We start from the raw sequence: 23164 nt of genomic DNA, 5'->3' as shown, positions 1-23164 counted from the left end.
CTCAGCGTCTGGGCCCAGCACGCGGCCTGGGAGGGAAGCAGTGGGAGGGAGGCGTGTTTTGAAGACCATCCTGTCCCCGAGGAAATCTAGCACCAAAGTCACCCAAGTGGCCTTAATCAACTCCCGGGGGAAAGAGCCCTGGGCTGCCTCCAAATGCCCTGCCTACAGCAGCTTTCTTCTTTTCTTAAACGTGGCCCAGCCGAGGCCCAGGGCTCCCTCCCGGGGCCCCCTGGACTCACCCGCAGACCGATCCCCGGGATGTTTCCCAGCCCAGTGCGGGTTGTCTCCACGAAGGCTTTCCACCCTGCGCAGACAGGGCACGACCCACACTTCCCACTGGGCTGGCCCAGGAAGGAGGGAGCCCGGGGCCTGCCAGCAGAGGGGCTCGGCTGGCCGCCCTCGCTGCAGAGCTCACGTCCAGTGAAAAGGAAAAACCAGCAAAAACAAACAAACCTCTGGGTCCTCTCTGCACCTGCCGCCCAGGCAGCCACCCAGGCAGCCGCCCAGTGTGGCAGACGGTTCTTACATGAGCTCCCCCGGCGGGGCCGAGGCAGAGTGGGCTGCGGCTAAACGAGACAAGCTCAATGAGCGCCTGTAATGCACGTCGGTGCCGGGGACCGTGGCAGCGGCTCACCATCTGGCAGGGATCAGGAACGGAATGGAAGTGAGCACCACACATCCAGGAGTAACAGTAACGAGCCAGTCGAGCATTTAATGAGCACCTACTACATACAGGTGCAGTTGGGAACAGGATGCAGAGGAGGTGACGGGCCAGGACAGGTGCTCTGAGGAGGTGATGGCTACACCGCGGGCAGTGGTACCACAGAGCCGGCCGTGCCCTGCAGAGGCAGGCACCCCAGACAGAGCCCTCACACCAGAACAAGCCAGAAGGAAATGACTGAGACAGGCAGGAGCAGACCGGGCGCTGGGGTCCATTTGAGTTGGCTGCCAGGCAGGGGAGGGAGGGCGGCCTGGCCAGGCCGGCAGATGTGGACCTTGCAGGACACACCGATGCACTGGTGGGAGGGGCGAGGGCAGAGCACCCACCCACGGTCACTTTACTAGTAGCCACGCTGCACAGAGAACAAGTGCGTTTGCTGCTCCCAGGCCTCATCTCTCTTCATCCTCACGTGCCAGCCTCCGGGGACCCTCGCACCCAAGCCTGTCTCTGGGCCTGACATGCACTAAGAACTTAATGAGCCTCAGCTGCTACTATTACAGGTGCCTCCCCTTCCAATGAGAGGAGGAAACTGAGGTTCAGTGAGGGAGGTCACAGCCACCCGAGGCAGAAGTCTCGTCCCTGCGGCCCAGGCGCCAGGGACCAGGCTCGCAGGGGTCCGGCGCAGCCAGCCACAGAGCTGCAGGTGCACTGTATTCTCAGCCAGCGCTCCGGCCTGATGTTCAGCACGCACGACCAGAAGCACAAATCACAGCCACGGGGACCATGGAAAACAGCACAATTCCTCAAAAAAATTAAAAATAGGACTACCATGGGATCCAGCAATCCCAAGTCTGCGTGTATGTCCAAACGAACTGAAAGCAGGGACTCGAAGGGAGACCTGCACACCCATGTTCACAGCAGCACAAGTTGCAATCACTGAAGCACGGAAGTAACCCAAGGCCCATTTGGAACACACAAAACGTGGTCTCTTACACACAAGGGAAGAGAATTCAGCCTTAAAAAGGAAGAACGTGCTAACATGGGCTACAGCACAGGTGGACCTTGAGGACGCCAAACTCAGTGAAATAAGTGGGTCACAAACAGTCAAATACCGCACGACCCCACCTGCACGAGGTACCCAGAGGAGCCAAATCCAGAGACAAAGCAGGTGGTGGGGCCAGGGCTGGGCAGCAGGGGGTCTGAGAGGGGCAGTTTCAGTTTGAGAAGATGGAAAAGTTCTAGAGATGGGTGTCCACTGACTGCACATTAAGTACAGTGTGAATGTACTTAACGCCACTGAACTGTACACTTTAAAACACTAAGTCTTATGCATACGTCAAATACGTACGCAGTATGTTATTTGCACACACGTGTATTTGGCCATGTTTACACAGGAGGGGAGAGGGAAGACAAAACTCTAAAATAATCTATACATCCAGTGTGATTCCCCTGAAAAGGTTTTAAAGGAAGCAAGACAAACTGAGTCTAAGGCTTATGAGTTAAAAATAAGTCATAGAGCCAGGAAAATTCTGAAAAGCCAGCAGTGTGAGGGGCGACCAGCCCTGCCACTTGGTAAAACACAACGCAGCTGTGGTCACGTTAAAAGCTTGACGGTGGCACATGAGCAGATGCAGAGCCACGGAACCCGCTAGAATGTAGCAAACAGACCCAGACCCACTGGGGCGAGGGGCCTTCTCGGTCGGAGGGGAGACCCGCGTCATTCAACAGGTGAGAGCTTGGTGGAGAAAGATGACACTGGGGCCACACCTTACTCCTTCCCAACACGAATTCAAAGTGGACCAAAGACTTGAAGGTAAAATACAGGGGAGGAGCCGAGGGGGCCGTGGTGGGGCCTTTCCAAGCGAGACCAGACACACGGTAAAGGAGAAGGCAGGTTACACTACAAACATGCGTCTGCCAGGCAAAAACCTCTGTCAACAGTCACAGATAAATGGCAACCCAGGAAAAAACACTTGCAACGCGTATTACGAAGGATTAATTTGTCTAATGTTGAAAAGCCGCCCAGTAGAAAAGTGGGCAAAAGACCCAGCCTGCAGCAGAGGAGAACACACAGCTCCTAAGCATGTGAAAGGACGGCTGGCTCCCTTCGCGTACGGAGAGAGAAGCACAGAGCACAAAAATTACGTCAAGAAACGATTTCCCTGACAGACGCGCACAGACGCGGGGTGTGGGTGTCAGGACAGGGGACCGGGGTCCCCTACTTGAGAGTGGAGTGCAGGGCAATTCCGCAAAATCCAGTAAAATTACACTGCCATTTCCAAGAATCTCTCCTACTCACACTTGCAAAGTGACGTCCAGGCAAGGTTGCTTCATTGCAGCGTGCGCACTGCTACCTGCCTGAGCGAGGCTGTGCCCACGTGGGCTGCCCCTCGTGTCCCGGGGAGAAGTGGGGAGGGAGAGAGACCGGCAGGAGCGGGGAACCAGCTGCAACCGCTTCTGAACACTGGGTCCTGAATGTGTGGACTAGGTCATGTCAACCAAGTTCAAGGTGGACATGAAAGAAACAGGAGGGTGGGGAAAGGGGGTGGGAAGGGATACACTGAGAGTTCAAGATTTGTAAATACTACTATATATAAAAATAGATAAAAAGCAAATTTCTTCTGTGTAGCACAGGAACTGTATTCAGTATCTTGTAGTAATCTATAAGGAAAAAGAATATGAAAACGAATACACATATCCATGTGTATGACTGAAACATTACCCTGCACACGAGAAACTGACACATGGTAACTGACATACTGCAACTGACCATACTTCAGTTTTTAAAAATTAATTAAAAATAAAGAAACAGGATGGGCTCAAATAAAACAGAAAAAACTGAAAAAAGCCCTCACCCCTGCAGGGACATCTTTCCCGGTCCTCAGAGTGTGGTCCAGGAGCCCTTGGGGGCCCCAAGACCCTTTCGGAGGACCCGGGAGGTCAGATCCACTTAACAGCCATCCTAGACGCCGTCTGTGTTCCACACGTGCCGTCTCTCGAGGCCCCGCGGGGTGACTGGGGCTGGAGAACCCGCCTGTCTTCAATTAACCAGCCCCTGCCAAGGCCCGCAGAACTGCCAGTGCCCCCTGCACTAATTTTCCCCACTTTTTGGGGGGAAAAGAGTGATTTTTTAAAACAATAAAAATGCACTATTCGTGTTAACACGTGATGGGTTTAGAGTTGGCAGTTTTCAATAAACAAATGGGTGTAAGTTTCTTAATTTCTAACCAGTAAAGAGCAAGAGTTATGTCCCACGTGAAGAGGCTACCTCACTACTAACGGGGTTCCGAGACCAGAGTCTGAGAACCCCTGGCCTACCCCAGTGGTTCGGGGAAGGGCTGCAGGGACAGGCTCGGACACATGCCCTGAGGGCGCCCTTGTCAGCCCATGTCTCCCCAGGCCCCCGGCCCTGGCTGTGGGCAGCTGCAGCTGGGCCCCAGGGGGCAGGCTGTGTCCACGGGCACAACCTGAGACCCCGAGTGGGGACTGCGGTGCAGAGAGCTGGCCATGGGTGTGCAGCAGCCCAGCCCCCAGCACAGCCTGGAGCACAGCCCAGGGCTCTTGCGCACCCGACACACATACACCCGGCCCAGCCCCGCCCGTGGGCGTGAAGGGCAAGGGAGGCGGGCCACGGACTGGAGGCTGGGCACCAGCAGAGGGCACTGCCGATGGGGGGCGAGGGCCTGAGCCATCTTGACTTCGGGGAGACCCTCAACAGTGACCTGGCACCCTGCCACTTGGAGAACAAGAGGAGGGTGCCAGCTCCCAGGTGACACCGGTGGGACCCGGTTATAAGCTGGTGGCAGGGTTCTCGGGGGCGCAGGCATCGCCAGCCTTGAGGAATAAAGGCGTAACACAGCCCCTTCCCAAAACAGACATTCCAGAAAGAATGACTGCGTGACTAAAGGACCCCTCTCTCCGCAGGACCCTCTGACAAACTGTAAACAGCAAGCTGTCGCGATGCCTTTAAGGGAAGACTGGACTTGCAATCACCCCCTTTATCGGCAATTCTACGGGGAGAAAGCACTGCTGATAGCAAGATGCACCTGGGATTCTCCCAGATCAGTCTCCAGAAGCTCCCCGCGTGGCGAGAGCCCTCGGGCAGCCACTCTCCTGCAAGGGTAATTAAGACACGAGGCACGTGCTTCAGGAGCACGGATGTGGCGGAATCCATCGGCCTGTGTGGCTGTGATGCGTTGGGGGCTGATCTGTGGAAACGTTTTCATCCATCCTCCACCGAGAATGAGGCTCTTGTTCCAGAGAACCGAGCAGATACCTACAGTGCAGGTTAGGGAACTAGGTGATACTCACTCTAAAAAAAAGGAGTATTTCAAAGCACAACTGTGAAAAGAATGGCTCAAGGTCTGAAAAGCCAGTGGCCGTCTGCGTCCTACATAATTAACAACGCAACAACTAACACACGCAGGCCCCACCAGCCACGCCCCGGGCCGCTCCACAGCGGAAGGGTCCAGCCCCAGCCCCCACCTGTTGTCAAGGGTTCCAGAAATCTCCGTGTGTGTTAGGGATCCGCTCGAAGTCAGGAAGGTCCTGACCTGACCCCCCCCACCTCAGCCCACCTGTTTCCATGCTGACTCTGTGACAGTCCCCGGGACCCCCTTCCCACCCGACACCCCGACCATCTCCAGGGGCTGCAAAGCTCTAGCTGTGAGCCCCACCAGTGCCCCCGGCCCAGCTCACAGTGGCCCTCCCCACTGGCCTTTGAGGGAGGGCAGTTCTTGCCTTCCTGGGACCACCTCCCTGTGCTCAGGGCTCAGGCCCATTCACTTCTCTCCTTTCCACTGGGGCCTGGAATGGTCGGCATGGAGGATAAGACCCCTGGCCCACACAAGGCCTGCTCAGTCCTCACCTCCTGTGCCCGCACGAGGGGGCGGATGGGCGGGGGAGGACCGGCAGTTCAGCAGCTCCTGTTTCCCGTGTCAGGCACACCTTTCCCTGGCAGGAGCTCGCCGCTAAGTCACATCCCCCAACTTCAGACCGCAGGGTCTCCCCACCCTCTCCCACCCCACAGGCTCCTGGCCCCAGGCCATGCCCCTCCCTGGCTCAGCCCAGAGAACCCCACCACCTGGGCCCCAGGGCAGCCTGAATCCAGTCTCAGCAACTCGTAGCCAATCAGACCCAAACCAGCATTTCATCCTAAGAAGCTGGGGAGCGACACTTAGAGGGTCTCCTGTCAGGATGCCCAAGACGAGGTTCTGTCGCTTCCGTAACTGGAACCCGCAGGCAGAAGGAACCAATCAGCAAGACAGACTCCTTCCCTCCGTCCCTCCCTGCACGGCCCCACCCCTGGACTCCACTCCCCAGAGCAGAGGAGACCCAGACATCTCGCCAGGAATTTTCAAAGTCTGACCCAAAACAGGCGGCCACTGCTAAACCCTTTACAGGCTGAAAAGCAACTAATCAGAAGGTGCCGCCTTGCACGGCGCCTGAAAGGCAGGTTGTGAGAGCACAGAAAACGGTAAAAGCCTCCCCGTCTCACGAACCTGCCCAGGAACAGTGACCTGCAAAGAAAGCCGCATTGTTTGTCCTAATTAAGACCCGCCAGGACCCCTGACACCCGAGAGCCCCCGGAGGGGCGCCTCCTGGTCCAGGCAAGAGCCCGCTCACGGCATCACCTCATTCTCACACGCCATGGGGGCTCCACACCCTTTCTCTTCAGGAAAACCCAGCATGCCACCAAAACACTTCTGCCAGGAAGCACGCCGCACTGACGCCGCCCTGAGCCAGGGCTGCTCCGCGAGGCTGGTGCCCCGGCCCGCCCCGGCCAGGCCGCCCGTAGGCATCAAAGGAACCTCCCTGTCTGCTCGCCCGCCGGAGCCCCTCCTCCACCCTGCCCGTCCACCGCCCAGGGGTCAAAGGTCTGGCTCTGGGTTCCCAGGGGAGGGCAGGACCCACCGAAAGCTGAAAGCCAGCACGCAGGCCTGGCTGAACAAGACTAACAGGTTGGCAACGCTGAGAAGGGTGGTTTCCAGTCCCACCTAGCTGAGTCGGTCTTGCAGCATCAATGTTCTGCAAGGAGGAGGCCTCAGTGACTGGGGAGGAGGCCCCAAGATGACAACAGCGTGCCGCCTTCGGGGCCCAATCTCCAATTCCAAAAGGGAGCAGAATTCCATAACTAGTTCAGCTGAGGAGAGAAGGACCCCCGAAGCCCCTGCAGAGCACACACCCTAGGGCGCCCAGGAGGCCGGCTCCACCCACACGGGAGAGGGGAGGGCACCTTCAACTATCAGCCCAGTGCTGTGGCAGGTGGCCCATGACCCTGCAGGAAGGGCTGTCCTGGCCCTCGTCACCCCACCACACCCACCCCTGCACAGACTGACAGCTCTGGCCTCACAGATTCCGTTCAACCAGGTAAGACGCCACGCGAGCTGGCCCAGAGTGCAGCGTCCCTCCAAGCCGGGCCAGGGAGAACCGGCAGAGAGGGCCTGCGCCCCACGTCCCCGACCTCCCCTCGGAGCGCTGGCCCTGCACGCACCTGATCCCCACTGTGTCCACGAAGAGCCTTTCCATGAGGGCCATCCATCCGGGGTGCTGGCCCAGCACGGGGAGCAGGGGTGGCCGCCCCCCTCACCAGGAAGCAGCCTTGTCTTCCCCACTACAAAGCCCCCAGTCCATTCCCTCCCCAACAACGCCCACTTCCTCAGCTCCCTGGGTGGCGGGCGGGTGGTGACGGGAACAGAGGGGGGAGGAGAGCGCCAGATTTAACACCGGGGACCCGAGGACCTGTCTCTGTGCAGCACAGGCTCGGGGGTTCTCTGCACATCGCATCTTGGCCCCCCAACAGCCACAGGGGACCCACAGTGATACGGGGGACCGTTAGCTGGAAGAGCTGCCTGCCTGGTGATGGACTGCGGGGCGGGAACAAGGAGGTCTCCACTCTGGGACCCCAGCGCCTCTACCAGACCCAGGACCTAGAACATCACCTCCTTTTCCAGAAACAAGGCAGTCTGGACCAGCCCCACAGGACAAGGTCCATGGTGGGAAACCCTGCATTAAAGACAGACCCACAGCCCAGGGCTCTGGGGGCAGAAGAGGCACCCCCCTCCAAGGCAACTGCGTGGAAAGCTGACCCAGTAGTCAGCCCTCCAGGTCACCCCTCACCCCGACTGTTCTGGAAACCGGAGACTGAGACCAGCAGAAGCAAAGTCTCCAACAAGCCTTGCATTTCTCTCAGTCTCTCTCTCAGCAGTTTCCCAGCCATCCCGGATGCTTGAAACCCCGCCCTCTGCACCTGCCCCCACGCTCCCTAGGTGCCTAGGAGATGCCTGTGTGTGTGTCTCTGGGAGAGGGGCACGTTCCTCTGGGCCTGGTCCGTGGGCCCCACACTGGGAGGGGTGGGGTCCTGCTTCCCTCGATGCTTGGCCTCACGACAACCCCTCCCAGCCCCAGCCCCCTGTGCTGCCACGACACCCCCAGGTTCCAACCTTCCCCTTCTCTCCCAGGAGGGCCCCTCGCCCAGGACCAGGGCAGCCCCAGCCTCCACCACCAGCCTGGACCTCCTCCCAGGGCCATTTCTACACCTGAAACTTCTGGAAACACCTGCCCTCCTGGCCTGATCCTACGGGGACCCTCTACCTGTGAGAGGCCAGGAACCACCACCACCCCTGCTCTCCCCTGGCCGCTGCCCTATACCCACTTGTCCCTGAACACACCTGGCCCCTCACACCTGTGTGCCCTCATACCTGCCCTGGCCGAGGATGCACTCAATCCTCACCCCGCCCATCTGCCCAGGCCATCTCCACCAGTCCTTCAAGACTCAATCCCAAGGAGCAGGGCAAGGAGCAGGGATCCCCCCCAGGAAGGAACAGACGGTAAAACAAGGGAGCTGGAAATCTCGGCTGGGGAGGATGGGAGCACAAGGCTGAGATCTCAGGCTGGCCAACAGGGGTTCTCAGCAAGACCCCAGCTTCTGTTTTGGTGGTGAACTTGAGGGTACCGATCACATTAGGAATAACTAAACAGACAGAAAAGAGGGTCCTGCGTGACCAAGGAAGGCCGCACATCCTGACCCGAGCACCTGAGGGCCACAAGCATGAGAAAAGGAAGCTCTGGCCCCCAAGGCTCCCCCGACACAATCCATCCTGCTCTGGGATCCTGGCCACTTGGGGCAGCGATGGCCCCACACCTGCCTCCCCACGAAGGGACACTCCTCCGAGGGAGCGCCGCTGGCTGAGGGAGCGCCGCTGGCTGAGGGAGCGTGTGCACCGGCTGAGGAGCGAGGCCTCGGATGACAGCTGTCAAACGGACAAGGACCACAGGTCCCTTCTCCGCAGCCGGCCACACCCACAAGGCTGCACGTTAATGGTGCCCACAACTGGGAACACCAGCAACCAGCTTCCGCCTGGACCCGAGGTGAGGGGAGAGAGCTGGGCAGGCGGGAATCCAGCCACGGCTCATCCGCCTCCAAGGCAGAACTGACGAGGGCCTTTTAAACGTTCCCTGAGATTTCTGTTTCTGCTCTCGGTGAAGAGAAAGGGTCTGCCAATCAGCCCACACGTTTCCATGTTAAGTTAGGCAATATTATTTTCAAGCATTTGAGAACCATGATGATGAAATCAATTCCTTTTGCTTTTGTTACAATGATTTCTTTTGAAGAAAAAAAGAAAAAACCTACACGGGAAGCTCTCATCTAGGTTACGCTGGTGCACCGAAATAGTCACAGAGTTGGGTTTATATCTTCTAATTATACAGAATTTAGGACAAAATATCCATGTAAGTGATTCTGAAATACTTTACAAATAGGTCATAACAGGCTCTTTTAATGCCAAGACTTTTCAACTCGATGCAGCAGGGCCAGCTTCTATACGCAGAGCCAGCATCACGCAGGAGGCCAGCAAGACCCTCCGCGATGCCGTCCACGCCCTGGAGGTGCGGGGTTCCAGCCCGGCTGCGGGATCGGCCCGAACTGGCCTGTAAAAGCCGGCAGCAGGGCTGCTCCACACACACGTCAGCCACAGAACTCAAAGACTCTCAGGGTGGAAATCTGCTTTGAACTCTCGTCTCCTGCAGGTGTGGAAGGATGTGGTCCTTCCCAGGTCTGATCCAACTGGAACGGTGAAAAGATGCAGGAGAGAAATGGAACCCAGCGCATCCCCAGGCGTGAACGACTGAATGAGCTCAAGGCCACGCTCCCTCACCGACATGCAGCGCGAACAACTCACTGAACCAGTTTTAATCGCACAGTTAAGTGGTCAATTATCAAAGATGCACACTTGCCTAACTTAAAAGGAGCCTGATGGTCAACTCAAGTCAGCTGGGTGGGGGTGGCGGCAGAGGGCCTCCGGCCTGGGCAGCCTTGCGGGACAGTCATCAGCAGGCTCCCCTAAAATGTGCCCCGATGCCCTCGGCCAAGCGCTGGGGACCCGGAATGAGTGAGACGGTCCCTGTCAGCCCTCGTGGAGCCGCAGCTGCAATAACCCATTGATGCCACCTGGTCCTCCCCACCCTCCTGCAGCTGACTGGGGGAGGACACAGGACACAGCCCTCCGGGGGACGTGACCTGAGATGTCAGCATTGGCCGTTTAGATTCGGTAAAGGGGGGCCCTACCACAGTCCGTTTTGATGCAGCAGCCAAGTTCATTTAAGTCCAGGATCAGAGAACGCAAGAGGAAGAGGGATTTCAGTCACACTGGCCCCGGCACCGAGGTGAGGGCGGGCGTGTCGGGGAAGCAGCACCTGCCTCGGCCGGCAGCGCTGCGCACCAGCTCTGGGTCCAGGCCCCCCCGCTCCAGCTGCTTTTCTAAACTAGAAGCCTCACCACCATACTCAGCTGTCCTGGGACAAGCGCTCTGTGCTCCCCCTCCCAACCTTTCTGACCCCTGTCCCCGCCCCGGGGCCTCTCCCCTGCAGTTGGCGTGCACCGGGATTCGCCCCACCCCACTCCGCCCCGCCCCGCCAAGCCACCCAGGCCAACAGCAGGTGGGTGATGGTGGCCTCTGGAATCACCCAGCCTCGCAGGCCCAGGCCTGCCCTCAGGGAGCTCCCAGTCCGGAGCTGGGGTCAAGGGGGTTGACAGGACAGCCCCTCTGAGAGGTGGGGGGAGGTCCGCAGTCCATGCGGAGCTGGTGGGGCCCTCGGGCGCACACAGAGCGGGTGGGTCACCAGAGCCCTGAGGAGTGGGCTGAGTGGGAAGTTAAGGGTCCACGTAAGGCCCACAAGCGGATATCAGAGAGGACAGCTTTGATCTTTGAAAATACCGAAATAAACCCAACAGGAAGTGGCAGGAGGGCCACGGACGAGGGCAGAGGCCCTGGGGGCAGCGAGCCATCTACCAGGACTCCTCTGACCCTCACTCATCTGTGAAACAGGGACAACATGGCCCCTTCCAGGGTGGCTACAGTAGGAGCGGCAGCCATCCACGTACATGCCCTGCCACCCAGCCGGCGTCCCGACGCCAGCAACCACCAACCATCCCTCCCTGGGGCATCCTCAGGCAGCCCTCCCGTGCCCCCCAGCCAGCCCAGTCCCCACTATGCTGTCACCATGGCCACGAGAGGCGGGGTTCCCTACATTCAGGGCTCTTCTTAAGGTGGCCAATTCTCCAAATGCAGAGGCGGCTGCCTGACTGTGAAAGGTCAGGTGCGGGGCTTCTCAAAAGCTCAGGCGGCGCTGGCGAGAGGTCAGGCCTCTCCTTTTCTTGCCACCATTCGGCCTGGCCCACCTTGCAGGCATCAGCATGAATCCCAGGTCCTCCAGAGAGCGCATCGGGCCTACCTCCCACAAACATGGACGGAGTGGCCCTCGACACCCTCGACACCCAGGAGGCCTGCATCACCCTTCCTGATGCTGCCTGCAGGCCTGCCCAGGGGCCCTCACCTGTCAGACGGGGGTGGTGACACAAGGCAGTCACGAGGATTCCTGGCCCAGCTCCTTCCCCGACTCCCCGCTCCCCACTGGGCAGGGCAGGTGCCCTGTGCTGGCCACAGATGAGGGTTATGGGGCAGGTCTCCCAGGGCCCACCCACTGAGAGTCACAATTCCAGGTGCCCAACTTAGAACGCGATGCTGGGGCAGCCCAGGGGGAGCCCACAGCCCTGCCCCTGCAGACAGGCACTGGCCTCTCCCCCAGGCCCTCCCAGGAGGGGCATGATCCTCAGACACAGGCCGCCAGGGCAGGGAGCAGCAGGGGCAGGGCAGCCCCTCCAGCCCCGCCCACCAACCGTCCTCACTCCCACCCTGCTAGCAGCCCCGCCTGTGCTCCTGCCCTCATGCCCAGGGCTCTCTGGCCCGTGACTCATATTCCACTTCCTCTCCCCCAAAACGTGCTGGGCGACCGCGAAGTCACACATCTGCAGCCTCCACTGTTGAGTGGGCTGGGCTCTAGGGGCAGGAAGACTGCCAGTGAATCCCACTCCTTTAAATTCTGCCTCTGGGTCCAGCATCCTTAGGTCCCTGCTGCTCCCTGTCCCCTCCAGCCCGACCCTACCCCACCCCCCTCCAGATGTTTACACCGTATTTAACTTCTGATGTGATTCACACAGCTCCCCACTTTCTCAAGCAGTGACTGTGGAACAAAATACTGCTTTCTTCCTGATCCAGGATGTGCTCACCCAGTAGGACAGGATGGGGCAGGGCCGGGGGACATGTAGACAACCCGCCAAAAGACAGGATGGGGGGATGGGGTGGGGCTTGGGGGCACGATGACCACCCCCCAGAGGACAGGGTGGGGCGGGGCCTGGGGCACACTGGCCACCCCTCAAGGACAGGGTGGGGCGGGGCCTGGGGGCACGCTGACCACCCCCGGGAGGTAGCTTCAGCCACAGGTCCTCAGAGTGGCCTCCAGTCCAGCCTACCGGTCTCATCCCTGACCTATCTCTCTGGATGGAATAGGGAAAGGGCTGCAGACACCAGCCCCTGGACACAAGCCTGGATGCTGAAGCCAGCATGGGACTCCAAGGACATGCCCACAGGGGTCTGGGAGGAGCACACCATAAGGCTCAACCTGCAGAGGCGCAGGGCAGCACCGCTCGGCACAGTGGGGCCCCCCCGGCCCTGCGCACGAGCCTCACAGTTCCACTCCAGGGACGCAGCACCCGTGGGACCACCCACACACCTTGCTGCCCTCTCGGTGGCGGGAGACAGGACAGAGCCGTCAGCGCGCGGGCTCTGTGGCAACCCCGTGGGCGGGTGTCATAATCCGGTTCTTCTAGGAGTGAGACTCTGGGTCTGCGACGTTGAAGGCTTGTGTGTGTTTTCAACCACTCAAGCTGCTTCAATCTTGAATGCCAAACTCTCGCCAGAAGCCACCACTGACACCTCTTCCTGTCTCTGCCACACCAGGTACCCCCCGGCTGCGGTGCCCTCCGCTCCCTGCCCCCTTGGCCATCACCAGTCAGATCTGGCTCACGCTCCACCTCGCAGACGCTGCCCCAGACAGTGGTCCCCATGCAGCCGCCAGGGGCAGCTGTGACCCCACAAACAATTCCAGTTACCCTGAGCTCTGGGACCCATCGGGGAAATGCATCTCCAGGCCAGGATCTCCCTGTAGCTGCCTGTGGCTGTCACAGGGGACCTCAAATCTCAACCCAGAAAGCAGAAGAGCTGGGCGCAGCACAGCAGGAACCAGGAAGGGGAGCACCCGGTGATGGGGGCAGGGAGACCCGGCCAGCAGGTGGCCTCCATCAGGGCTCCCAGGAAGGGCCAGCTGGGGATGATGGCACTCCCACCCAGCCCCCGATCACTGTGCCCCAGCCAGCTCAAGCCACTTTCTTAGGCCCCCCTGATGTGCTCAGAGCCCAGTGCTGGCCCCAGCAGAGGCCACACCCCTGGCTGGGTCTCTAGGAGCCTAGGATAGGAGCTGACCTTTATAAACTGACCCCACACCAGCCCTAGCTGGTCCCAGGGAGGGCGGCGTGGTGACCCGTGGCCTCGCCTGGCCTGGCTACCCCTCCCCACCTCTCCTGAAGCTAAACCGCCTAAGTTCTGCCCAGCGGGTTCCTGTGCCCCCTTCTTTCAGCCCCTGAGGCACCCTCCTTGACCCCCAGGTGGGGTCAGGCCCCTCTGTCCCATAGCCCCACCTCTCTCCTCCTTCCCACCGGCCCAGTCTCCCTGGGGCCGTGGCCTCCTCCATCACTCACCACCGTCTGGCACCCAGCACAGGGCAGGGCCTAGTTAAAGAGCTGAGTGGCACAGGGCAGGGGGCTGCAGAACCATGGGTGGGCAGGCAGGCTGGAGCCCAGGTCTTCCGGGCAACAGACAGGGTGCTGTGGCCAGGAGCCCTCCCAGGCCACAGCGGAAGTTTAAGAGAAAACAAGACGAGCTCCCTCAGACCCCCCCAAACCCTGCATGGAAAACAGCACCACCAACACATGTAGGCGGTACTGTGTGAGCAGCACCTCCCCAGCAGTGTAGACCGCACGGTCCACACAGCAGGCCCACACACACACAGGTGGTACAGACAGCACAGTCTACACAGCACGGCAGCTCCCGCCACCGCTCTGTCACCTGTGGACTCAAACCAACAGCCATTGTGGGTCCCACCCTCAGAAACCTGGAGCTCGGCCCGGGGCCCGGGCACACAGGAGCCCAGACACTGAGCCATCCCGCGGAGGCCCAGTGTCCTTCCCACCTCCCTCTAGTTCTATCTCGAAAGGGACAGGAGCACAAAGGAACAAACGCCACTCCAGGCATCTTCTGAGCCCGCCTGGGGGCCAACTCTTCTTCCAAAGCACAAACCCAGCAAACCCTCTACCTGGGGCTGCTCTCAGGCCCCCTCAGCCCTGGGACCACCTGCCAGTCCCCTGCCCAACTCCCACCTGCTCAGAATCTGCTAGAAGCCTCCAGCTGGCCCTCCCCTGCCCGCAGGACCCACACGTGGGGCTGGAGCCCTGCACGGAAACGGGAGCAGGCGGGGGGCCCAAGTCAACTGGAGCAGAATCCCCCTGGTTCTCTCCTCTCCAGAGGAGCCTGGCCTCAGTGCACGGCAGCTGCTCTTCCTTCAAAGGCGGCCACTCCCGCTACAGCGCAGTCCCAAGGCGGGAGGAGCTGGGCCCAAAGGGATCTAAGTCAGTGATACGTCTGAGCTCCAGGGGTCCCGCCGGCAGCCTTCTCCTCCTGCTGCCAAGGCCAGGCCTCCAGCTTGTGTTCAAAGCCAGCCGGGCCTTCAGATTTCAAAGGGATGCCATGACCGCGCCCTTCCCCACGGGCCCAGCAGGGAAGCCCCCAGTTCCCTTTTTCTCTCCCTGCAGGTCACAGACCTTCCTGGGGAGGCAGTGCCCCCCAGCCCCCCACCTCTGCGGGGGCCCATGCACCTGTCAGCCGGCATTCCAGCAGCACAGCGGGAACCCAGGGGAGTAAGAAAGAGCTGCCCATGCACGCAGCGCTCTCGCCAAGGAAGCCACTTCCCAGCGGCCCGGGTAACAGTCCGACCCCGCTCTGCAGGTCAACTGGAACCAAACAATCACGTACACAGATGGCAAACGGTGGGGAGCCGGGTTCCCCACTGCGAGACTGGAGACTGACTGATCGGCCAGGGAGAGGGATCCGCGCAGTAACGACCAGACTGCAGGTTACACCGTCAGGATGAACCCACATCTCATTTACTACACACGGGTGGCCACCACAGAAACAGTCACAGATGCGTGCACATCCACAGATGGGGGGCACATTTTCCGTTCTGTCAGCTGAGAGGGCCCAGAGCAAAGAAACCCCAGCAGCAGCGAGCACCCCCAGTGCCCAGATCTTGGTTTCTAAAACCATTCTCCAGTAAAAGGAGCCAGGCTCCTGAGAGAACTGGCTGATTCTAGGGCTGGGACAGGAATCACGCAAGATGCACTTGAAGCACCAGTCGGGCCAACAAGGACATGCTCACTTCACCCTCCATGATGGTCAACAGACCCGAGGAGCCACCTGACAGCTCCCAGTGGCCAAAGCTGGAACAATCTGACCAACAAAACAAATAGAGTGGAATTACCCTGTAACTCAAGGTATAAAATAAGTAGACGTGAATTTATGCTGACATTAAAAAAAAGACTGAATAAATTAATAAATGTGGAAGAAGAGACAAGTCTCCCATTGAGAAGATTCCAAATCATTTATGCAGTTACTCCGCCCTCACACCCCTGACGTGTGGGCTGCACGTTATGACCTCCCTGCAGGGAGGGCACCGTGGACAGAGGGAGAGTAAGCTCACACTAGCCAGGGGGCAAGGCCCACATCACGGCGACCAGTCACGTGACGGCACTGTCCCGATGCAACGTGATGTGGCGGGGCACTTCACCGCAGTGGCTTTCCTCCCAAAACCCACGACCCCAGTCTAACCCCAAGAAAAACATCCAGATTCCAACAGGATTTCCAACTGTCCAAACTCTAGCGAAGAGGGACCTACAATGAACCTAATATTCCTCAAGCCTGTCAGGTCATCAACAAGAAAAGTCTGAGAAGCTGTCCCAGCCCAAAGGAGCTGAAGGTGACATGACCACTAAATGTAATGCAGGGTCCTGGACGGGGTCCTGGGGTAGAAGGACATTAGGTAAAAACTCAGGAAATCTGGATAAACTACAGACTTCAGTGAGTAACATATCAATGTTGGTCCATTAATTAATTATAACAATGTTCCACACTAAACAAAGTAAGAAGGTAACAGGAGAAACTGGGGGGTGGGGAGGGCAGGTATATGGGAACTCTGTTATCTTTGAAATTTTTCTGTAGACCTAAAACTGTTCTAAAATGTCTGGTCTATTGTGAAATAAAAAAAATTAAAATAAAAACGCAGCCTGCCACCCAGTGCGGGGTGGGAGGGCAGGAGGGGCGGGCAGGGCAGGCGGTCCAGGCAGGGCTCACACAGCAGCTCTACCTGGACATCCAGGAGGCCCACGGCCAGACCCAGGCTGCCCGGGAGGTGCTCCGGAGTACAGACAGCAGAGTTTCAAAGCCAAGTGACCACACGATAACAGAAGGATAATCAAGGAGTAGCGGGGCAGTCAGTGAGAGAGCCCACGGGGCCCATCCCCTCACAAACACCCCCCCCCACCATCTGCAACCATTCATCCCCAGAGACTGTCTCCAACAAGACCAGCCAGGGGTCAGATGAAAAGCTGGGCTCCTGCTGCAGGCAGGCAAACAGAGGACCATACACAGACAACAGGCACAAGAGCCCTAACCCTGGGAGGCATGGGAAGGCCAGGAAGGCTTCCTGGAGGAGGTGACTTGAGTGCAGCTCACATAAATGGTTAAGTGTGCCAAAGGCCGCTGAAAATGAGATGAGTCACGTGGAACAGCTCCTGGAGCCTGCGCAGAGCGGGTAAGCAGGGAGAGCTCTCAGACGGCAGGGGCAACAGGAGGGGCTGCTATGAACTCTGACCCCGGGGGGCCAGTGAGGCAAGGCGAGTCCACCAAGACTCGTGAGAGAGGTGGGCCAGGGACACCTGGTGCTGGGGAAGAGACGCCATGTTTCAGAAGAGGCCTGGGCACAGTTCTGCCGCTACACACTGCCCCGCGGATTAAAAATGCATCAGGCTAAGTGAGGGAGACAGGGCCATGCAGCCACAGCGCTTGTGATCCCCCCGATAGGAAAGGTCCAGTCCAGGGAGACGGAAAGCAGATTAGCGGTTGCCGGGGGCTGGAGGGAAAGAGGGAATGAGTGACTGCTCAAGGGGCTGAGGAAAGTGTTCTAAAATTAGACTGTGGTGAGGGTTGCACAATTCTGTGGATATGCTGAAAGCCAGTGAATCGCACTTTCAATGGGTGGATTGCACGGTATGTGAACTGTACCTCTATAAAGATGTTTAAAAAAACCAACGCACCCCTCTCCCACTGCCCAGGCTTCCCCGCCCCCAGTCCCCAGCCGGCTCAGCTGTGGGTGGGCTCCCCACAGCCAAGCTCCCAGGACCTGAAGCCGCTGGACCCTGGAGGCCAGGCTGCAGAGTGACCCCACTGGGTAGAGCAAGGCCATGCCCTCCAGGAAATGCCTCCATTCACTCCTGCTCTGGGCTGCTCGGGACACAACGTGATGGGAGAGAGCCCCGGCCCCAGGGAGGACAACCACTGCAGAGAGAACGAGGCGGGGGGGGGTGAGCAGCAAGTGCGGGGGGCCTCCACAAATGGGGTGCTTTGGGGAGGCCTCCCAGGAAAAGGGAACAGAGCTGAGAGGGGTCAGACATGAGGGTCTGCCATCCCAGAGAGCCCTGCAGGCACCACCAGCAGAAGGGGGTGAAGAGGGAGAGGAGAGGGAGGGGAGGGGGAGGGCAGGCAGAGGCTGCTCCTACCTGGGAGGGTGCCTCAGGCTCGGGCAGGGGTCAAGTGTGCCCCACCCCTGACACCAAGCTGGAGGCCTAGGGAGGGACTCCTACCTCCTTGTGCCACGCACCCCCCCCGCCCACAGGGGGAGGGCCAGAGGCAGCAGCACTTTCCACCAATGGGTCTGGGGACCCGACCACAGGAGAGGCGCCCCCCACCACTGCGCCCGTGGACGGCGCAGGCGTACTTGGTTCTCCCAGCCACAACGGGTGGGGCGGCATAGAGAGGTTCTGGGCAGGGCCGCCCTTCCCCCCGACTCCCGAGGGGCAGAGCAGTACTTTCTGAGGGCCCCCACGTCACAAAGCCAGCAACGCAGCGCCAGGTGTCAGGTGTCTGTCTCCCCGGGTGTGGTCTGAGCTCCGAGGAGAGCCAGAGCCCGCAGTCCCAGGCAACCAGCTGGGGAGGGGGTGCACTGGCACCGTCACCATGACTCTCCTCCGGGGTGGGGGGGGGGTGAAGCTGTGGCTGGGCTGCCCCACCCAGGGCCTTCCTGTGGGAGGTGATGCAGACTCGGCCAGCTCGGGCTAGGGCCAGCCCTCAGGCCTCTGGTTTCTGTATTCCACACTAAGACCCCTGTTTCCTGCTGACCAAACTGAGGCCCAGAGAGGTTAAGCATCTTGCCCAGGAACACACAGCAACAGACCACTTCACCCCCCTGCACACGGTGCCCAGGTTAGGAAGGGAGAACACAGCATTCAAACCCAGGCCTGCCACTCCCCAGCTTGTGGCTGCAGGGAAGTTACTTAATTTCTCTGTGCCGGGGCCTCCTCATCTGTGAGATGGAGCTAATAATAGTACCTACCTCCAGTTGCTACGAGAATCAATCACACAGAGTGCTTAGGGCGCCGTCAGGCCCGGGGAAAGAGGCACTGCTGCTATCGGTGCATATTTGATGGCAAAGAGGCTTCTCGTCATGACTTTGAATTTACTTAGTTTGTTTCTTTCACAAACGCCTAGAAATTTCACTGATTATCAGAGAGGCAGTGAGGCTGAGAGCGCAGCCTCTGGAGCCAAACAACCCAAGTTCTGATCCCAGCTCTGCACGTAACTAAGGGACTGAGGCAAGCCGCCCACCTCTCCACTGGCTTCTGCATCTGCAGAATGGGTGACCGTGGACGTTGTGGGGACCACATGGGACAATGCGTGAGAAGCATTTAGCACAACGTCTGACACTACGCTGAGTGGTTTCTATTACTATTATTAATTTTTTTTGACAGACCAGTACTTCCTCTCTGCCAGTGTAACCACAGGGGACTTTAATCACAGGGCTTAAACATAATCACAGCTCTGGCTGTAACTCAAATGCCAGTCTTAACAACAGCCCTTCGATGGCGACAGTCATTAGTGGTGAATTACGGTCCAAAGTCCCCGCCCCACCCCTCCGTGCAGGCCACACGCAGACACCAGAGGCACAAGGAACAAAGTTTGCTCTAATTAGGGGAATCTTCACTTTCTCCCTCCATCTCAATCTACGAGCAGTCCAACAATTTGCCTTTAAATTCTCAAGTTAACCGATTACCTTTCTCCGTCAGCAGCCAGCTCCAAGCAGGTGGCCAGGCTGCCCCCACCCAAGGCTGGCTGTGCCTTAACCACTCTATTCACAAAGTGACCGTGACCTTCAGGGACCCAGGCCTCTTCCCTGACCCCCCAGCCAGCACCTGAACTCTTATCCCCTTCACAAAAGGGTGCTTTCTAGATTCTGCCTGGGAAAGAGACCCAGCGAGAGCCCCTACAGCTCTGCCACCCAAAGCGAAGGAGAAGTCAGACCTGAACGCCCTGCAGTGCCTAGACGCCCCCAGCCGGCTCTCAGGTCCCCAGCCAAAGGCCCTCCGAGTGCCACTTGGTGGTCACACCCTGGTCTGGCAGCTTCCCGCAGACAGACGCCCATGTCTGGTCAAAGCGAACAGGAGCTGCTCCCCCGCAAGTGCATCCGTGTTCCTCCTATTACTTTCTCAGCCCACACCTCATTTCCCCCAAGTCATGTTTAAATCCTTTAAGGGCAGGAATGCTCTGCTACACACCCCAGCGCTGTCCGCAGCCCGCACTGGGAAGCAAGTGTGTGCTTGGCTTTTGACAAAAATGGTCTCCTTGACTCCTGACAGCAGGCGCAGCAGGAAAGGGGGCGAGCAGGCCGCACGGCCCGCACCAGGGTCTTCCTTCCCGGCTGCCACACACCTTCCACTGACCTGAGCTGCTTAGAGGCTCATTAAGTCCCCAGCACCGCCACTAGGCAGGGGCCTCCCATCCCGATACACATCAGAGACGAGGTAGCAGGGTCCTCCAGAGGGTGTGGCCACCAGAAATGAGGACCCAGCTGGAGCCTCGCCACTCCAGGATGGGAGCCCCACTCCCACACAAAGCTCAAGTACACCCACTTTGGGAGGGGAACTCCCAAACCGCGAAGCTTGGGAAGCTGGAAGGGGTCTCCTGGACCCCCAAAATTGACAGGGTACCCCATGGCACAACCACTGACGTGGGTCACACCGTGGAAGCATCAGGGGAGCCCTTCATTTCTCTCATGACAGTGATTCCTGGGCGGTGTAGACGGGGTGTGGGCATCTCCATCACATCTGTAACATCACTCAGATACTCTGTTACAGAGAGAACGGGCTTCAGGCTCAAAGCCTCCCCAGCAACAGCACCCTCCCTAGAATCTAGTAACACTGTCTGCACTGTGCCTGAACCAGGATTCTGTTCCATCACACAGCAAAAACGGTGATTCAGGAAAAACGAGCCTGACTCCCCTAGTCTCCAGGCTGGTGGAGGTGAGGCCCAGGGAGAGCAGGGGAAGCAGAGGTCACACCGAGCTGGTGACGGTCAGTTTCCTGACACCCACTCCGGCTGGACAGATAAGAGGAGGGCCTCACAGGCTGGCGGCTTGGAGAGACCACCAGGTTCTTCCCTGTGAAGAGTCGGGCCCGCCCGCCACCTGCCCACCTACCCTGGGGTAAGACACAGGGCCAGGACCAAGCAAACCACACTTTGAGACATTCCTGTGCAGTTTCCAGGAAATGCCTTTCCCGAGTGCAGGCGGACAGACATCACACGGACAGGCCCTGCCCATCCCCAGGCCCCACCTCTGGGATGGCCACACCCCATCAGCCAAGACAGCCCAGGGGAGAAAAGGACAGAGGAGGGGTGGCACCTATCCAGAGGCCCCAAGGAACCCTACCTCCCAGACCTCAGGACCAAGCTGGCAGCGCCACCCACATGAGTCCAGCACTGTCCAGACTACGTGGGCTTAAGGTCTCTGCCCCATGATCACACAGTGCTGCAGAAAGATCGACATCGTGACCAAGGCAGTAGGAGGCAGGCCAGGCCCCTCACCTGAGCCAGGCAGGGAGTTTTCAGAGGGGTCTGCAGCAGGAAGGAGGGGCAGCGTTAACGAAGTCCCTGGCTGACATTGTGGGATGTGGCCTCATCCCAGCAGGGGACAGGGCCACAACTGGAACACTCACCCAGCAGGACTGCACCCCCAGATGGGCCTGGGACACGTTGGAAACAACAGCCACCCAGGGGGCAAAGGGCACTGCTGGCCCCTCCAGGGTGTTCAGACCTCTGCCCTGGGTGTGCTCAGCTGAATGGCGGGCATCATCTCATCCTGTCAGCCCCCCTCCCCGGTGACTGCTGGGGAAACTGAGGCATGGGAAGGCTCAGAGTCTTCTTGCCCAAGGTCACAGAGCAGACACTAACAGAGGCAAGACTCTGAATTTCCCTCTTAACTACATACAGCCTTGCCCACCCTGCCAGGCCCAGGCCAGGGCTGGGCTGCCACACGGGCTGGGACTCAGAAGCCTCCATTGTTATGTGTGGGAGATGCTCAGAACTCTGTATTTCCTCCCCAACCTGCACTAGGAAGGCAAGAAAGGGAACCCGCTCCTGCAAAAGGCGTCACAGGAACAGAACCTTCCCTGCCTCAGGAAATGTAGGGCTGGCAACAGCTCCAAGGGTGGACTCAGATTCGGGGTACCCCCCTAGGTCTGTGGCCCTGGCTGGGGGCAGCTGCTGCCACAGAGCATCCAGCCAGGGCAGGTACACCAGCCCACCCGGCTCTGACTCCCCTCCCTCCCCTGGTGGTAGGCCTGGACAGGAGTGCAGGGCCTGCTCTGAGCAGGTGGGGGCCCCAGGCTGGGGGTGGCTGCACAACTCTTCTCCTTGCCTGCCTGCCTCAGCTGGGTCTGGGCCCCCCGCTGAGTCCCCCCAGATCAGAGTCCCAAACAAAGGAAAAAGAGACAGGGCAAAAAGAGGGGCGTGGGGGGGGGCGCGCCCACAACTTTCTGGCAGGGTCGTTTCTGGGGTCGCAGGGGCCAGGGGCTCCCTCTTCCTCTCCTGTGTCCCCAAGCACTGAGTCGGGGAAAAGACATTCACCGCATCCACCAGGCCGTGCCACAGCCTGACCACAGTGACTCCCCCCGGCCCCGCCCACCACCACCCCATCTCAGGCCTGGCGCCCACGGGACGTCCCCCTCTCCCTGGCCTGCCTGGCACAACGCGGACCAGGAGATGCCGTGGCCGCGGCGAGCGCGGGGGGTGGCCGTGACGCGCGCTCCTGCCCGCGCGGGACCCGGGGGCGTGTATGCGGGGCGCGCCCGCGCAGGGCCCTGTTCAGAGGGCCGCTGGCTCCGGGAGCGGGGTGAGCGTGGCCGAGAGCACCGGGCCGCGCGGCCCTGCACGCCAGTGTCGGGAGCATGTCCGTATGTCCGCCGAGGTCCGAGTGGGCGCCCGCGCGCGCACGCCGCTTACCCTGCACGGAGATCGGGGCCACCTCTCATCCACTCGCCGCCGCGGCGCCCCCCTCGCCAGCTGCCCGGCCGCGCTGCACCTGCCGCCCGCCCGGGAGCCCAGCGGCGCCGTGGAGCCCGGAGGAGGCGGCCCCGCGGGTCCGGGCCACGAGCGCGGAGGCGGCGGCGGCGGCGGCGGCGGCGGCGGCGCCAGGTCGCGCGCTCGCGTCCCGCTCGGCGGAGTCTGCGCGCCCCCGGCCCTGCCTGCGCAGCCGCCGCCCCGCCCAACACCACGCCCCATGACCTGAGCTGGCGAGCCCCGCGTCGCCACGCCACGCCCCACGCCGCGCCTTAAAGGGGCCGCGCCCCCCTCGCGCCTCCTCCGCTCCCCCCACCTCTCCCGGTGCGACAGGCCCGAGGCCCGCGGGGGCGCGCCTGCCGTGGCGGGTTCGCGCGCGAGAACTAACTTGAGCTCGGTCACGCGGCGCCACCTTTGTTTGGGTGGCCCACGTGCGTCCCCGTCATCTGCA

At 59.9% G+C, this 23164-nt stretch overlaps 1 protein-coding gene across 3 annotated transcripts in view; it reads right to left on the bottom strand.

Moving 5' to 3' along the window:
• The window catches only part of GRAMD4 (GRAM domain containing 4), a 68596-nt gene extending 45701 nt beyond the window's left edge, over positions 1–22895 (bottom strand). For 2 of the 3 annotated variants that reach the window (XM_032492497.1, XM_032492498.1), the window contains exon 1: positions 22657–22895. In XM_032492497.1, coding sequence (XP_032348388.1) covers positions 22657–22685 — 29 coding nt within the window. In that variant the 5' untranslated portion in view covers positions 22686–22895. Of the gene's footprint in view, positions 1–6294; positions 6316–22656 lie in introns of those variants that run through there. The other variant, XM_032492499.1, reaches the window with a different exon arrangement.
• Between the last annotated feature and the right edge of the window lie 269 nt (positions 22896–23164).

This window comes from Camelus ferus, chromosome 12 (genome assembly GCF_009834535.1).
Source record: "Camelus ferus isolate YT-003-E chromosome 12, BCGSAC_Cfer_1.0, whole genome shotgun sequence".
NCBI classification, from domain to species: Eukaryota; Metazoa; Chordata; class Mammalia; order Artiodactyla; family Camelidae; genus Camelus; species Camelus ferus.
This window is presented reverse-complemented; position numbering and strand designations above follow the sequence as displayed.